Below are 16,971 nucleotides of genomic sequence, written 5' to 3' on the forward strand. Positions count from 1 at the left end.
TTAAACTTTCATGATTTAGAAAGAACATGCAATTTTAAGCAGCCTTCCAATTTACTTTGCTATCCTTTGTTGAAAAACATACCTAGGTAGGCTCAGGAGCAGCAATGCCCTACTGGGAGCTAGCTGCTGATTGGCTGCTGCACATAAATACCTTGTCATTGGCTCTCCTGATGTGTTCATGTAGCTCACAGTAGTGCATTGCTTCTTCAACAAAGGATACCAAGAGAATTAAGTACATTTTATAATAGAAGTAAGTTTAAAAAAAGTTTTTAAATTGTTTGCTCTATCTGAATCATGAAATAAACTAGTACTAAAGCCCGTGTACATGGGCCATTTTTTGCAGTACAGCGGTCCCACCCCTTGCTCTCTCCCCCCTCTGGCTCTCTCTCGACCCTCTCCTTTGCGCTTTCTCCCCCCTCTTTGGCTCTCTCCCCCCTCTTTGGCTCTCTCCCCCCTCTTTGGCTCTCTCTCTCCCCCCTTTCTTTTGCTCTCTCTGCCCCCTCTTTGGCTCTCTCCCCCCTTTCTTTTGCTCTCTCTGCCCCCTCTTTTGTTCTCTTTCCCCCCTCTTTTGCTCTCTCTCCTCTTTGGCTCTCTTTCCTCTTTTGCTCTCGCTCTCCCCCCTCTTTGGCTCTCTCTCTCCCCTCTTTGGCTCTCTCCCCCCTCTATTTGGCTCTCTCCCCCCTCTATTTGGCTCTCTCTCACCCCTCTTTTTGGCTCTCTCCCCCCCTCTTTTGCTCTCTCTCTCTTTTCCCTTTCTTTTGCTCTCTCTGCCCCCTCTTTTGTTCTCTCTCCCCCCTTTGTTTTGCTCTCTCTCCCCCCTCTTTTGCTCTCTTTCCACCCTCTTTGACTCTCTCCCCTCTTTTGCTCTCTCTCCTCTTTGGCTCTCTTTCCTCTTTTGCTCTCTCTCTCCCCCCTCTTTGGCTCTCTCTCCCCCCTCTATTTGGCTCTCTCCCCCCTCTTTGGCTCTCTCTCACCCCTCTTTTTGGCTCTCTCACCCCCCCTTTTGGCTCTCTCACCCCCTCTTTGGCCCTCTCCCCCCCCTCTTTGGCCCTTCTCCCCCCTCTTTGGCCCTCTCCCCACTCTTTGGCTCTCTCCCCCTCTATTTGGCTCTCTCCCCCCTCTTTGGCTCTCCCCCCTCTCTTGCTCCCTCTCTGGCTCTGTCTTTCAAACCCTTTGATTCTCTGACCACGCCCCCATTGCGGCGACACCCGCCCGGTCACGCCCCTCACCGCATCCGGTCACGCCCTTCGCTGCGCCCGGTCACGCCCCCACCGCGACGCTCCTGTCGGCCACGCCCCCTGACACTCCGCTTCAGCCTTACTCTGTGCTGAGTGTCAGGATCCAAACGGCCAGGTATGTTTGTCATGTGCAGTCTATACTGCGCATGACTGCATCTGACAAACATACTTGGCCATTTATTATATAGGATATTTTAAGTTTCAAGGGAGGCTCTTTTAATTAAAGCATACAATAGCCGTATGCTTATCCCATGCATTCTTGATGTCCCCACAGTGTTTACTATAACTAATAGAAATGTATTACATGAATCAACCGCCCTTTCTGTAGAAATTACTCCTGAACCCACTACCCTTCAACTTGAAATTATAACTCCTTGTTCTGGTGTTGCTCTTTTTTGTGAAAAATACTTACAGCTTTATTAAAGGGACACTGAACCCAATTTTTTTCTTTTGTGATTCAGACAGAGCATGCAATTTTAAGCAACTTTCTAAATGACTCCTATTATCAAATTGTCTTCATTCTCTTGGTATCTTTATTTGAATTGCAAGAATGTAAGTTTAGATGCCGGTCCATTTTTGGTGAACAAACTAGGTTGTTCTTGCTGATTGGTGGATAAATTCACCCACCAATAAACAAGTGCTTTCCATGGTTCTGAACCCAAAAAAATAGCTTAGATGCCTTCTTTTTCAAATAAAGAAAGCAAGAGAACGAAGAAAAACTGATAATAGGAGTAAATTAGAAAGTTGCTTAAAATTGCATGCTCTATCTGAATCACGAAATAAAGAAATTTGGGTTCAATGTCCCTTTAAGCCCCTAAATATACTTAAAAGTAGACACAGGCATTCAACAGCCTCAGCTGCTGAATGCGAAAGTAGGCAGCCGCTCGTGGACTTCGCTATTTCTGGTGCCCGATTTATGCTTGTGAAAGATCACCACACTAAGATCTGAATTTGCACAGATGTTTAGGTGGTGATGATCTTTCACAAGAATCAATCCGGCACTGAAGCTAAGAGGCTGTCTATGCCTTCTTAAAGGGAAACCAAAATTGTAGCCACCAATCAGCAAGCGCTACCCAGGGTTCTGAACCAAAAATGGACCAGCTCCTAAGCTTACATTCCTGCTTTTTCAAATAAAGATACCAAGAGTACGAAAAAAAAATGATAATAGGAGTAAATTAGAAAGTTGCTTGAAATTGCATGCTCTATCTGAATCATGAAAGTTTAATTTTGACCTAACTATCCCTTTAAAATTGAATGCTCTATCTGAATCATGAAAGTAAAAATGTGGGTTTCATATCCATTTAAAAGCTTCTATCTTGCTACCTCTTTTCCTTCTCTCCTCTAAGCTATACATATTTAGGCCATTGATTTTTTCTTTGCAAATTTTTTGTTTTAGACTATGTACCATCTTAGGGCTAGATTACAAGTGGAGCGCTAAATAATTGCACTCTCGCAAACGGGCAAATTTGTGGCTGGTTATTGATACCATGAGCTCGCGGTAGCATTTAACGAATCAAAAAATTAACCAGAAATTAGATCTGTGGTTCATTTTCTAAAAGTGCCCCAAATGCCCTCAAAATAGAGGGCATTGTAGTTTTTAAGAAAAAAAAGGTAGCATTTTTTAAAAAAAAACTAAAACCAACTGCACTAGGCGTTTTTTTGGTGTCTAAAGTTGGCGGGTGTGGGGTGATAGAAAAAAACGGCTATGAAAAGTGCCTTTACATTGCGGTCTATGGGAACTGTGTGTTCCCATAGACGCGATGTAAAAATATATGTATATGATTATATACATGTACTAACACATAAGTATATATGTATATAACCATATACATATATATTTAAAAATTCTACCCATTGCTGCGCTACTTACCCCCTTCACTGTGTGAGGTTCTGTTGCCGTCTGTGACGGCACCAGAACGAGGCTCCCATAGAAGCCTATGGAAGTGCTCTCTCATGAGCGATTTACTTGTAATACCAGCGCACATTATCGTGTGCTGGTATTACAAAGTGGAGCGCTAATATCGCTTGCTTGCAAGCAATATTTAGCGCTCCACTTGTAATCTGGCGCTTAGTTGTTTACTTTGCTTCCAGTTTATTTATATCTTTCTGAAGAAGTCCCTGTGAGTGACAGGGTGAACGGAAAGGGACTTTGACCTGGGGGAGGAAGAGGCCCCTTTTGGTTGGTAGGTGTAAAGGGGAAGGGGTTGGTTCAAGTTGAGACATACTTAAGGGGCTGAGCGGGAAGAGGCAGGAAGTCACTTGTTAATGAACATAGTGGTGGTGACAGCAGCTCCCTCCCGCCCACCCTTTTGTTGTGGTTTGTTTTAATTTTTATTATAATTGTCGCAGTAAGGCGGGGGTGCTAGTTCTCGGGCAGCAAGAAAGAAATATGGCCAAGTGAATTTGGGGGTTTTAACACGTTGCCTCTCCACGGGGTGAGTGTGCAATTGGGTACTTATAGCGGCAAGGGGTTCCCTATTTTAGTGGAAGTGATGTTTGAAACGGACTCAACAAGTACATAGTTGAGTCCAGATGGAGTAATGGCCATGTTTCTAATTATAAGGGAACTAGCACCGCTGGGGTAGTCCAGTATGGTATTTTAAATGTGGTTAAAGTCAATTTCTATTTAAGAACATTGTGTTTATGTTATGTTCATGTGTGGTATTTATTAGTATTTAAAAGGTTTTTTGTTATTTAATAAAGGTGCTGCGGCCAATTTTGTACCAAGATGATGTTTCCTGTGTCTTATTTTAGGTATAGTAGGGGTGGTGGTAAGGTTGATGCATGTGGGGACCGGATCTTGACGACTTAAAAGGTTAAGATAAGGTCTCCAGAACTGTATATTATACACAAGATGAGGCATTGTCCCCTGTAAAGTGGCATAATAACCTTACTATTCCTGATGCAAATAGCTCAACTCATAGACCCAAGCATTTTACCGGTATTACTTGCTACGGGAAATTGTACTGTAAACATTACTTTACTTTATTGTGTTTCCAATGATTATTTTGACATTTGAAATAGTTGTTTTGTCTTGAAACCACCATATATACTAAAAAGTTCATACTCAAATATTTGCTATAGAAAAGCTATGTAAATTAGAGAGAGAAAACAACCTCCCAGTGGGGTAGGAGAGGGACAAGCCTATTTGAAAGGGTGTTCCTGCAGTAAATATGGATACAATGAATTCTTATCAGCAGCTTGCCTGAGTACATTTGCCCTTTACATGTATTTTTGGTATTACATTATATGTGCAAAGAGTAATACAGAGTGAGGAGAATCATATTCTGAACTGAAAGAGATGACATAGTGTAATGTGTGCTTTGGGAAATAGCTATTAGCTTCAGAGAAGATTTTACACACTGGTACTGAGCATAAAGGGGCATGAAACTAAACATTAAAATTTTTAATAAAGGTACATACAAAACAATATTGCATTATACATAGGGTTGCCATGTAGCCGCTTTAAAGTGACATTAACCCCTTAAGGTTTCTAATAGTAGTATAGAAGACAGCACCTTTATATCATGTCTTGGGGCAAGGAAAAGGACCAGCCAAGTCAAAATACAATGTTCCAATGAAAAATAGATTTCCAGCCTCCAAGTAATAATTAAAAGACCTATCTAGTAGTATTGTACAGTAATACATGACTAAGAACCAGTTGGTGGTTTGAAACGTTGTTGGATTTTCTTTATGGACCCTGTAAAAAGAAAATAAAGGTCTTTTAATTATTACTTGGAGGCTGGAAATCTATTTTTCATTGGAACATTAACCCCTTAAGGACCACAACTCTTTTCCATTTTCTGTCCGTTTGGGACCAAGGCTATTTTTCTAATTTTGACCCCCAAAATCTGTTACACATCTACAACCACTAAAAAACACCCATGCTAAATAGTTTCTAAATTTTGTCATGAGTTTAGAAATACCCAATGTTTACATGTTCTTTGCTTTTTTTGCAAGTTATAGGGCAATAAGTAGCACTTTACTATTTCCAAACCACTTTTTTTCAAAATTAGTGATAGTTACATTGGAACACTGATATCTGTCTGAAATCCCTGAATATCCCTTGACGTATATATTTTTTTTTTTAGAAGACAACCCAAAGTATTGATCTAGGCCCATTTTGGTATATTTCATGCCACCATTTCACCGCCAAATGTGATCAAATAAAAAAAATTGTTCACTTTTTCACAAATTTTTTCACAAACTTTAGGTTTCTCACTGAAATTATTTACAAACAACTTGTGCAATTATGGCACAAATGGTTGTAAATGCTTATCTTGGATCCCCTTTGTTCAGAAATAGCAGACTTATATGGCTTTGGCGTTGCTTTTTGGTAATTAGAAGGCCGCTAAATTCCACTGCGCACCACACGTGTATTATGCCCAGCAGTGAAGGGGTTAATTAGGGAGCTTGTAGGGTTAATTTAATCTTTAGTGTAATGTAGTAGACAACCCAAAGTATTGATCTAGGCCCATTTTGATATATTGCATGCCACCATTTCACCGCAAAATGCGATCAAATAAAAAAATCGTTCACTTTTTCACAATTTTTTTCACAAACTTTAGGTTTCTCGCTGAAATTATTTACAAACAGCTTGTGCAATTATGGCACAAATGGTTGTAAATGCTTCTCTGGGATCCCCTTTGTTTAGAAATAGCAGACATATATGGCTTTGGCGTTGCTTTTTGGTAATTAGAAGACTGCTAAATGCCGCTGCGCACCACACGTGTATTATGCCCAGCAGTGAAGGTGTTAATTAGGTAGCTTGTAGGGAGCTTGCAAGGTTAATTTTATCTTTAGTGTAGAGATCAGCCTCCTACCTGACACAGCACACCCCTTGATCCCTCCGAAATAGCTCTCTTCCCTCCCCCAACCCACAATTGTCCCTGGCATCTTAAGTACTGGCAGAAAGTCTGCCAGTACTAAAATAAACGTTTTTTGTTTTTTTGTTTTTTAAAAAAAATAAAAAAATAATAATAAAAAATAATAATTCTGTTGTGTAGGATCCCCCCTTAGCCCCCAACCTCCCTGATCCCCCCCAAACAGCTCTCTAACCCCCCCCCCCTGCCTTATTGTGCACCATATTGGGTGCTGGAAGCTGTCTGCCAGTACCCAGTTTGAAATAAAATATATATTTTTTTTTATTTAAAAATACTGTATTTTCTGTAGGGTAGCTGCCCCCCCCCCCCTCAACATCCAACCCCCCACCCTCTCCCAGATCGCTTAATTTTGCATTTCCACCCTCCCCAGTCCTCTCTCCCACCGAGTCCCAACTTACACTTGTCCCATAGTGTAGGGTTCCCACCCGCCCACGTGCACCCATCCCCGTGCACGCGCGAGCACCCATGCGTGCACCCGCACACGATCCCAGAGTGGCTCTCTCTGCATCGGACTGCTAAAAAGTGTTATTGCAGGATGCCTCAATATCGAGGCAGGACTGCAATAACATGAAAGCGGCTGGAAGCAATCAGGATCACTTCCACCACTTTCAAAGACCAACGACGTACGGGGTACGTCCTTAGTCGTTAACTGCATTTTTTTGCAGGACGTACCCCATACGTCATTGGTCGTTAAGGGGTTAAACACTTTGAGATGGTTATATAAAATGATAAATTGTATATTATAAAAAAACAAAAACTCTGCAATATACTTTCATTATTTATTTTGTCCAATTTTCCTGTAATTCCAATCTGAAATTGTGAGCTTTTCAGTTCCTGTTAGAAATTGAAGTGCAAAACACTGTTATATTCCACACAGACATTGGCTGAACACTCTAGAGACCTATTTATAACTGTTCCTAATTGGCCACAGCAGAGAAGGTAACCTAAGTTACAACATGGCAGCTCTCATTGTTTTATAGACACTAAAACTTTACACTTATTTTATCAATATTTAAAGTTGGGATAGAGATAAAATATAATATGTACTTTAATTACTTTACCTGCAAATTTATACTGCAGTGCCTCGCCATTAAAGGGATACTGAACTCAATTTTTTTCTTTTGTGATTCAGATAGATCATGACATTTTAAGCAACTTTCTAATTTACTCCTATTATAAAATGTTCTTTATTCTCTTGGTATCTTTATTTGAAATGCAAGAATGTAAGTTTAGATGCCGGCCCATTTTTGGTGAACAACCTAGGTTGTCCTTGCTGATTGGTGGATAAATTCATCCACCAATCAAAAACTGCTGTCCAGAGTACTGAACCAAGAAAAAAGCTTAGATGCCTTCTTTTTCATATAAAGATAGCAAGAGAATGATGAAAAATTGATAATAGGAGTAAATTAGAAAGTTGCTTAAAATTGCATGCTCTATCTGAATCACGAAATAATTTTTTTGGGTTCAGTGTCCCTTTAACCTTTTCTTTTTAGTTTCTGAATTGTAAAGCTCTAACTCCCCCCACACATTGGCTATGGCTGTACCTATATCTATTGCTGCTTTGGTAGAATGCAAAAGTGAATAGGGATTATCTGCTGGAGCATGCCTAGAAGCTGTGAACTCAATTGAAATATGATGCCTGTGTCTAAGCACTGATAAGGGTGGGTGGAGTTGGCTGCTCCAGGTAGCTTAGCTATGTAATTCATTTTTCTTATTTTTGAAAATTATTTTAAAATACTTGCCAGCAATTTTTAAACAATTTTTTATGCAAACTATTTTTAATTAATTTTCCCTTTTAGGATATGCACAGATCTCAACCTGTTTTATGTCCCTTTAAACAGCTAATGAAACTTTAAAAAAAATACATCTACATGTTTTTCTCAGACTAATCTTTTCTTTGAATGTATGATTCTATCTAGCATTTATTTAGTGTTTAATGTCCCTTTAATGAAGGACCCTTATGAAAAATACATATGCCAGGGGCTGTTTAAAAAAATATTTGAATAATGTTCTATTATAAGAACCCTGACATATGTATTTTTCACGTGTGTCCCCTTAAAATGGCACCCTAATTATACATGCATTATTTATTTTATCTTATTTTGCTGTAAAAACTTTTGAATATTGTTGAGAGACTGGTGGGCCTGCATCATACTTAAAGGGACATTAAACCCAAATGTTTTATTTCACGATTCAGATAGAACAAGCAATTTTAAACACCTTTCTAATTTACTTCTTTTATCTAATTTGCTTCATTTTCTTGTTATCCTTGATATCTAGATAGGCTCAGTAGCTGCTGATTGGTGGCTGCACATAGATGCCTTGTGTGATTGGCTCGCCTTTAAGCATTGCTATTTCTTCAACAAAGAATATCTAAAGAATGAAGCAAATTAGATAATAGACGTAAATTGGAATGTTGTTTAAAATTGCATTCTCTATCTGAATCATGAAATAAAAATGTGGGGTTTAATGTCCCTTTAAAGGGACAGTCAGCACCAGAATTTTTGTTGTTTAAAAAGAAAGATAATCCTTTTATTACCCATTCCCCAGTTTTGCATAACCAACACTGTTATATAAATACACTTTTTACCTCTGTGATTACCTTGTATCTATGCTTCTGCAAACTGCCCCCTTATTTCAGTTCTTTTGACAGACTTGCATTTTAGCCAATCAGTGCTCGCTCCAGAGTAACTTCACATGCATGAGCTCAATGTTATCTATATGAAACACATGAACTAATGCCCTCAGATTAGAGGCAGTCTTCAAGGTCTAAGAAATTAGCATATAAACCTCCTAGGTTTAGCTTTCAACTAAGAATACCAAGAGGAAAAAGCAAAATTGGTGATAAAAGTAAATTGGAAAGTGGTTTAAAATTACATTCTCTATTTAAATCATGGAAGTTATTTTTGGACTTGACTGTCCCTTTAAGTATGGTTACATTTTAATGCGCTTCCAACATTCCACACAATGATTTTGTTAGGTCAGATAATACACTAATTTACTTCCGTCTCTAAGACTAGGAACATGGATTTCACCAGGCTTTTTAAGAAACATATTTCTGAACGGCTCTTGGTTTGCAAAACATTTTAATTGTGCTAACAAACTGATAATGTTTAGTAAGGTTTAACTCTTTAAGGGCTAGATTATGAGTGGAGCGCTATTTATCTCTCCCACTCGCAAGTTAACTCCGCTAGAAGTTTTTGATCACGCGCTAACCCAAAACCCCCCCAAACTTAGAATATTGCGATCACGTTAACGTATTCCTCCCAAGAAGTAAATGAAGCAAGAAAAGTGTGTGTGTGGGGACACACTACTCGCGCTCAAACCCACGCTAACCTGACATGAAAATATTAATATTTCACATTCCAGCCTCAATAAACCTGATATTGCTTGCTTGCCACTTGTAATCTGGTCTAAGAGTGCATGATGATGTCATCCATACAGTGTGTTACATGCAGATGACAAACACATGTTGTGATCCCGGTGGCTCATTGTTGCCCCTTTGTCCTTACCCTCACATCCCTGGTGGCCAAGTGAACTGGGGGCCTTCCTAGTTTTACTCTTCAATAAAAGATACCAAAAGAACAAAGCAAATTATATAATAGAATTGGAAAGTTGTTTAAAATTGCATGCTATATCTGAATCAAGAAAGTTTCATTTTGACTTTACTGTCCCTTTAAGTCCTTGAAACCTCCAAGAACCGCTTGGCAACATTATTTAATTGCTAACTTGTATACTATTAGTTTGCTGTCCCTTTAAGTGATCACATGCGCCTTTAAAAGGGCTCATTAAAAAATATATTATGTGGAGCTCTGGCACAACCTGACTGCAGCCCTGTAGTGTCCCCCCTTGACTTGTACGCTCATATAACCAAGTTTTATTGTTGCAGGACATATCCCTGGCTCTGTATTAGGTGTTGTGAGGCATTTCTAATTTGATTACAAAAAAAAGCTTTAAACAGAAATAATGCAAGTTATAATTAGACTTATTATATTAAATACATTTTGCAGGGTGTACAACATCTCTATGTTTAGAAATCTGATTCAGCATTTGTGTCCCACTCATTCAAATGAATAAAATGCATGTTTAGCCATTGTAATTCCACCAAATTATAGTTATTACACTAAACAGAAGTGTGTAATAATGCAGTCAGGCTTAGTCAGATGATGTTGTATGGCTGCAGAAATTCCCATTATTTAAAACCTCAAGTTTATTTATTAAGGCAAAATGTACCGGGGAGGGATGCCTTGGTACAGATATTTATAGATGCTTTTTTTTTTTATTCTGCCATTGAACATTCATTTGTGTCCATATGACTGCACATTAGGAATCCGGGTAGCATTGTTTATCTTTTGGAACAGAATTAACAAGTGACCTAATTGTTGTGGTTCAGAGCTGTTCAGTTCATCTCCACACCCAAAATGTTGACATCAACTCAAATATTGTCATTGTTTTAAAAGATAGATAATCCTTTTATTGCCCACTCCCCAGTTTTATTGCCCACTCCCCAGTAAAGTCACGTGACCAGTCCCCTAATCACGTGACTTTATCTATTGACTTGCAATTAGTGGCTAACATGAACTAGCTTCTCCTGATGTGAAACAGACAGAAATTTATAGTTTTAAAGGTTATAAAGTATTTTATATAACCATGTTGGTTGTGCAAAGCTGGGGAATGGATTGGGTAGTAAATGCGCTATTTATCTATTTAAACAATAACAATTTTTGTGTTGACTGTCCCTTTAAAGAGAGTAAGGATGAGCACTATATGGAAAATTAGTTTATTTCTGTGACATTAAAGGGCCATTAATAGTATTGTATTTATTTATTTATTGGATGTTTCTATGCTAAAAAAATGTTTTTATGTTTGAAGTGAGTGTCACTTTTAGTGGACTTCTATCCCACAGACCTTTTGTGCGCAAACATGAACTTCCTGTTAGTTCAAAATATTTTTTTTAAATGGTGCTCTTCCACATGCGTGATAAACATGTTTGAGTTTAATGCCCCTTACAACAACATAATGGTAAAGGGCAGCTGCAAATGGTTTATGTCGGTGATAACCAACTTCCTATCTCGTGGGGCAGCAGATTTTAGAAGTCTTAAAGGCCACATATTAGGGTTACCACTTCAGCCATGTTTTCCTGGACACTTATGAGTTACACATGCTGCAGGGTGTGCAGGGAGGAACATGTATTGTGTTTCTGGACAGCGCTATTCATATTCCTCCCTGCACACCCTGCAGCATGTGTAACTTATAAGTGTTCTGTATTTTAAGGGACGGGTGGCAACCCTACCACATATACATTTGTGGCTATTAAACAGACACATAATAATATATTTCATAAGAATGTCCATTGACACAGGGCCACGTTTAAGTAAAATGTCAGGGTATCCTTTGCCTGCTGTTCTGCCCTCCTTTTGAGTTCTGGGCGCCTTTTTTACCTACCAACCTGTAGCCCCCAAAGAACACTTTCTTAGTTTTTCCTGGGGCAACAAAAACTGGCACTCATTCTTAGTTCTGCTATTTCCCAGGGGAGTGCCGATCTATACTGACTGAGTACAGGGTAGACTCACTTCTAAAATTATTCTTACAAAGCGGCAGTTTATTTTTGATAGCTGACTTGCTTGAATTTTAGAAAATCTCTGCACCAGATGTTGGCTACTGGAAACAAATAAAAGATTAAATTAGTCAGGTTAAGTTAAAGCTGTCCTATACTTGTAGACAATGCAGGTGTGTGCATAACATATACTATTGTATTAATGCTGATAAGTTTACTGGGACAACTTCCTCAGCTTTATAGATACTTGGTAAACAAAGTCATATGCAATGTAACAGCCATTACAAAATAAAAACATTTAGTACTTATAGCATAATAATGCATTACATATTACTTCTAGGCTTATAATGTTCCAGTACAGGAAGACTGGCTGATGCTGCACCAGTTAGCATTGGGAATGAGCAAGCTAAGAATGGGATTTATTGATTTGGACCAATAGAAATATAAGGGTGGATTTATTATGTAGCGGAGGCTACATTCTACGCCCATCGTTTCAGCCTTGCATTAAACGGAAGTTAAGAAGCAGCGGTCATAAGACGGCTGCTCCTTAACTTCTCCACCACCTTTTAGGTGGCGGACTGAAATCATCCAATTACGATCGAGATGATTGACACCCTCTGCTAGCGGCCGATTTGGCCGCCGGTGAGCAGGGAGCAGCATTGCACAAGCATTTCACTAGAAATGCTTGTGGAATGATTTATGCCGACAGCGTATGCTGTCAGCATTTAGTGAGGTTGAGCGCACATGATTCGCTACAGCGAATCATGTCCGCTCGACCATTAATAAATCTACCCCATAATGTTTAACAGTATTCCAAGATTTGAAAACCCCCAAAAGTTTGGGAGTCATCATGGGTCCTAAAATTATAGTTAAAGGGACATGAAACCCACAATGTTTCTTTCATAATTCAGATAGAGAATACAATTTTAAAAAGTTTCCAATTTACTGCTATTATCAAATTAGCTTCCTTTTCTTGTTATTCTTTGTTAAAGAGTTATCTCAATTGGTAGCGTGCACATGTCTAGAGCCCTACATAACAGGAAATAGTGCTGCCATCTAGTGCTTGCTAATATATAACATTATTGAAAAACTGCTGCCATATAGCGCTGCAGACAAGTGCACACTCCTGAACTTACATTCATGCTTTTCAACAAAGGCTACAAAGAAAACAAAGAAAATTTGAAAGTTGTTTAAAATTGTATGTTCTATCTAAATCATGAAAGAAAATGTTTGGGTTTTATGTCCCTTTAATTCTGCTAACTTTTTATTCTCATTACCTATCACCTAAATGTATGATTGGCACCTCTGCATTCTGGGTGACTACTACTAAATTTCAAATACATTTCTCAACCTCATGTTATACTAACTATACCCCTTCAGTGGTGCGATATATTCATTTACTACCAAATATAACCCTACACTTGATTATTAAAGGACCAGTCAACACATTAGATTTGCATAATCAAAAAATGCAAGATAACAAGACAATGCAATAGCACTTAGTCTGAACTTCAACTGAGTGGTAGTTTTTTTTTATAACAAATTTCAAAGTTATGTATATTTCCACTCCCCTTGTACCATGTGATAGCAATCAGCCAATCACAAATGCATATACGTATAGTCTGTGAATTCTTGCACATGCTCAGTAGGATCTGGTGACTCAAAAATTGTAAATATAAAATACTGTGCACATTTTTTTTAATGGAAGTAAATTGGAAAGTTGTTTAAAATGACATGCTGTATCTGAATCATGAAAATGTAAAATGTGAAATGTAAAATGTGTCCCTTTAATAGCACGGTGTAACCTATCTGTTCTTCTTTCAGACAGTTCCATTCTGTGGACACATAAAAGGAGGAATGAGACCTGGGAAGAAAATCCTTGTTATGGGCATGATTGCACTAAATCCTGAGAGGTGTGAAAGCAGAGAATCCCCCTGATTGGCTCTCACTGGGCTTTTGTTTTGTTTGTGCCAACTGCTATGTGCTGAGCTAGCAACTGCATAGTGCTGAGACTTTCAAAATGCGCAAGGTGGCCTTGCACTAATATTGCTCTTTGTTTTTCTTGCTAATTGTTTGCTCATATTCTGTCTTCCCACACTGATAGGTTGAAATATTTGCAGTAACCTCATATCTGCCAGTGGGGCTTACATATAAATTCCTTTGACACATAAAGGGTTAAAATAAATATAAAATATCTTGTATTCACTCATGTTAATTTAGTTTTTGTTGATTGAGATTGGATCTTCAAATCTTTGTTAATATATCCCGAGATATTCTGAAGCAGTTAAATCAAATCCATTTAAATTTGAAAAGCCTAATCCCACGCAAAAAAAAAATAATAAAAAAATGGCTCTGTACTAATATAATATTTGTAGACACCGCTTTCATGCAAAACAATGCACATACCCTTTTAATTCTGTATCCAATCACAAAGCTGTGCTGCTAGTTAATAATTTGTTGCTCTGAAATTAATTAAAGGGCCACTAAACCCAAAATCTTTCTTTCATGATTCAGATAGAACATACAAATTTAAACAACATTACAATTTACTTCTATTGTTTATTTTGCTTAGTTTTTTAGATATTCTTATTTGAAGAAAAAGCAATGCACATGGGTGAGCCAATCACATGAGGCTTCTATGTGCAGCAACTAATCAGCAGCTACTGAGCATATCTAGATATGCTTTTCAGCAAAGAATATCAAGAGAATAAAACAAATTAGATAATAGAAGTAAATTAGAACGATGTTTAAAAATGCATTCTCTTTCTAAATCATGAAAGAAAAAAATGTGGGTTTCAAGTCCTTTGGGACATCGCTCAGCTTTTGGGAATATTGTCACCCTTGGTTTATCTCCTTTAATATCTATGTAGTTGTAAGATATTTTTAAAGGGACATGAAACTCAAAAATTTTCTTTCTTGATTCAGATATAGCAAACAATTTTACACAACTTTCCATTTTATTTCTATCATCAAATTTGTTTCATTGTCTTGTTATCCTTTGCTGAAGGCGCAGCAAGGCATTACTGGAAGCTGGCGGAACACATCAGGTGAGCCAATAACAAGAGGCATATGTGTGTAGCCACCAATCAGCAGCTAGGTCTGAGTAGTTTAGGATATGTACATATTCTTTTTCAACAACGGATACTACAAAAACAAAGTAAATTTGAAGATAAAAGTGAATTTAAAAGTATATTTAAATGACATGCTCTATCTGAATCATGTAAATTTAATTTTGACTTTCTAATCCCTTAAACTGTGTGTATTTAGTGCAAAAACAGAATACAGTTTCTTTGTAGAAATTAATTTTTTTTTGTTTCTGAAGAAATAACACTGTGACTTCCACATCGTAATAGGAATGTATGTTAGGATTATTATAATGCTATAAAAAAAATACATTTAATGGGATAGTAAACACCTTGTAATTACAAAAGGAGGTAAATTTGCATTGTTTTACTATGCATAATTAAAGGGACACTGAACCCAAATTTTTTCTTTCGTGATTCAGATAAAGCATGGAATTTTAAGCAGCTTTCTAATTTACTCCTATTATCACATTTTCTTTATTCTCTTTTTATCTTTATTTGAAATGCAAGAATGTAAGTTTAGATGCCGGCCCATTTTTGGTGAACAACCTAGGTTGTCCTTGCTGATTGGTGGATAAATTAATCCACCAATCAAAAACTACTGTCCAGAGTTTTGAAACAAGAAAAAAGCTTAGATGTCTTATTTTTCAAATAAAGATAGCAAGAGAACAAAGAAACATTGATAATAGGAGTAAATTAGAAAGTCGCTTAAAATTGCATGCTCTATCTGAATCACAAAAGAAAAAAAATTGGAGTTCAGTGCCCCTTTAAGCATTTTATATAATTGTTAAGTGTCACTTTAATATATTTAGCTGTGCCAAAACAGTAATTAGGAAAAGACTAAATTCTATAATTTGTCTGGCAATAATTTATAAATGTGTTTGTCTTAGCTTTCTAAGAATAACATAGAAACATAAGGCAGAATATTTTTTTTATATCTATATGAAACCTGTGTGTTTGGCATTTATAAAAATAAATGAAATGTTTTTATTGTATTGCTTTGTTTACTACAGTTTTGACATCAAGCTGACATGTGGCGACTCAGAAGACCCCCCAGCTGACGCAGCTCTGGTGTTAAAAGTTGAGTTTGGTGACAAACAGCTTCTCAGGAACTCATGTGTATCAGGAGAATGGGGGGAAGAAGAATTAGCTATGCCTTATTTTCCTTTTATAGCAGATCAGCCATTCAGGGTGAGTAATCATAATGAGATACTAGAGAAAAATCAATTTTAAAGGAAATGTGTTATATAAATGTGTTGCTGAGTCAGCGATCTGCCATATTAAAGAGACTTGAAATGATTCAGATAGAGCATACAGTTTAAATGTAATTTTCCAATTTACTTGTATTATCAAATTTGCTTCATCACATGGTATCCTTTGTTAAAGGAGCAGCAATGCACTACTGGGCTGAATGCATAGGTTGAACCAGTGACAAGAGGCATATGTTTGTAACCACCAATCGGAAGCTAGCTCCCAGTAATGCATTGTTGTTCTTAAGCCTATCTAAGTATTGCTTTTCAACAAAGGATGCCAAGAGAACAACATAAATTAGATACCAGAAGTAAATTGGAAAGTTGTTTAAAATTGTATACTCTGTTGGAATCACAAATGTTTAATTTTGTTTTTACTGTACCTTCTTGAAGAACAACCGGATTTGGTTGACCGTGTTAACAGCTTTGATATTTAAGTCCTAAAATTGGAATAGTAATAAATAACAGCAGATTGTAATATTTGAATGAAATGTTATCCATTTTCCTGTTTTATATTTTTGTGTAATGGTTTCTAGTTATTTATTTATTTTAGTTTTTAAGAATGGAATATATAACATCATTGTGAGATTAAAGTGAAAGTAAATCCTAGTGTTTGTGAAACGCTAGGATTGACCATTGAAACAAATAAAGGGGCTCGTTTATTTGTTTCAAGCGTTGCTACACTGAGCTCCTAAGGCAGCCCACGGCAGAACGCTGTTTTGCTTGAGAGGTGACGTTTTCACCTCTTTGCCAATAGCCGTGCGGTATATCCGGCTTGTCTCCCTATGATGCCGGATTTCCCGCACGCTATTTGCTAAGAGGTGGAAACGTCACTTCTCAAGAAAAACAGCGTTCTGCCATGGGCTGCCTTAGCAGCTCAGAACAGCGAATGCTTGAAACAAATAAGGCACCTTTCTGCAAGAAGTATTTTATACTTCATGAATGAAAGTCCTCTTTATT

General features: G+C 37.6%; 1 protein-coding gene across 1 annotated transcript in view; it reads left to right on the top strand.

Moving 5' to 3' along the window:
* The window catches only part of LGALSL (galectin like), a 66,950-nt gene that overhangs the window by 19,784 nt on the left and 30,195 nt on the right, over positions 1-16,971 (top strand). The window contains exons 3-4 of the mRNA XM_053712081.1: positions 13,503-13,591; positions 15,775-15,952. Of these exons, the coding sequence (XP_053568056.1) occupies positions 13,503-13,591; positions 15,775-15,952 (267 nt within the window). The remainder of the gene's footprint in view (positions 1-13,502; positions 13,592-15,774; positions 15,953-16,971) is intronic.

The sequence above is a fragment of the Bombina bombina genome, chromosome 4 (assembly GCF_027579735.1).
Source record: "Bombina bombina isolate aBomBom1 chromosome 4, aBomBom1.pri, whole genome shotgun sequence".
Classification (NCBI taxonomy): domain Eukaryota; kingdom Metazoa; phylum Chordata; class Amphibia; order Anura; family Bombinatoridae; genus Bombina; species Bombina bombina.